The sequence below is a fragment of the Hipposideros armiger genome, unplaced genomic scaffold (genome assembly GCF_001890085.2).
Source record: "Hipposideros armiger isolate ML-2016 unplaced genomic scaffold, ASM189008v1 scaffold_22, whole genome shotgun sequence".
Taxonomy (NCBI): domain Eukaryota; kingdom Metazoa; phylum Chordata; class Mammalia; order Chiroptera; family Hipposideridae; genus Hipposideros; species Hipposideros armiger.
Window position 1 is genome coordinate 7,014,703 of NW_017731372.1, and position 1,018 is coordinate 7,015,720.

Consider the following 1,018-nt stretch of genomic DNA (forward strand, 5'->3'; position numbering starts at 1 on the left):
TGATGTTCTGGTTTTTACTTATCATATCCTATGTCTACTGGGCAGGGCCCCTGGCATGGTTTCCCATTTGTGTTCCTCCACAGATGTTGATTAATGCTTCTGGATGAATGAATGAGGGATAAATAAATGAATGAATGAATGGTGGGTAAGTTGTGTCTTTTGCAGGATGATGTCAACCCTCTACAGTTCTAAGCTCCCTTCAGCAATAGGCTGGGGGCATTTAGAAACTTAGGGTATTTTCCTATTAACATAGGATGTAGGTATCTGTACTGTGTGTGTGTGTGTGTGTGTGTGTGTGTGTATTGTTTTTCCCTTACGTCATAGGGATAAGATTGTGCTCAGCCATACACAGTTGGCTTCCTTCTTTGTTTGGAGTTAGCAGGGATTCAGGGGGGAAGTTTCTCTCAATCATTTAGATGCATTAGGGATTGTTATAACCATGAGAGTATCTTATTTTTATGTGGTGTGTCCCAAGTTTATTCACAACTGGTTCTTACAACAGCCCTATCTTGTCTTACAGAATTCGAAATGATTGCTCAGAGAGGTTGAGCAACTTACCTGAGGCCACCCAGCTGTGAGGACGGAGCAGGTCTTCTCACTGGGGTCCCAGCTCTCCTCCCTTCCCCTTACTCTCCCCAGCCTAACTGACAGAAGGGTCCAAGGAAGACACACACACTCTGCCCTGTCTCAGCAGGGCCTGGGGGGGCCATGTCCCTCCTCCCGTGGCTCCGGTGGATCGAGGCCCCACCACGGCTGTCATCCCGGAGCCCAGCTGAGATGGTGCTGGAGACGCTCATGATGGAGCTGGCAGGGCAGATGCGAGAGGCGGAGAGGCAGCAGAGGGAGCGCAGCAGTGCGGTCAGGAAGATCTGCACGGGAGTGGACTACAGCTGGCTGGCCCGCACATCCCCGCCCACCTACGACCTCAGCCCTGGTGAGCGGCTGCAGCTAGAGGACGTCTGTGCCAAGATCCATCCATCCTACTGTGGGCCCGCCATCCTCAGGTAACCCCTGCACA

General features: G+C 51.6%; 1 protein-coding gene across 2 annotated transcripts in view; it reads left to right on the plus strand.

Moving 5' to 3' along the window:
- The window catches only part of RD3 (RD3 regulator of GUCY2D), a 9,912-nt gene that overhangs the window by 6,042 nt on the left and 2,852 nt on the right, over window positions 1-1,018 (plus strand). Inside the window, exon 2 of one of the 2 annotated variants that reach the window (XM_019635435.1) lies at window positions 695-1,004. In XM_019635435.1, the coding sequence (XP_019490980.1) occupies window positions 695-1,004 (310 nt within the window). Of the gene's footprint in view, window positions 1-520; window positions 1,005-1,018 lie in introns of both variants that reach the window. The other variant, XM_019635436.1, reaches the window with a different exon arrangement.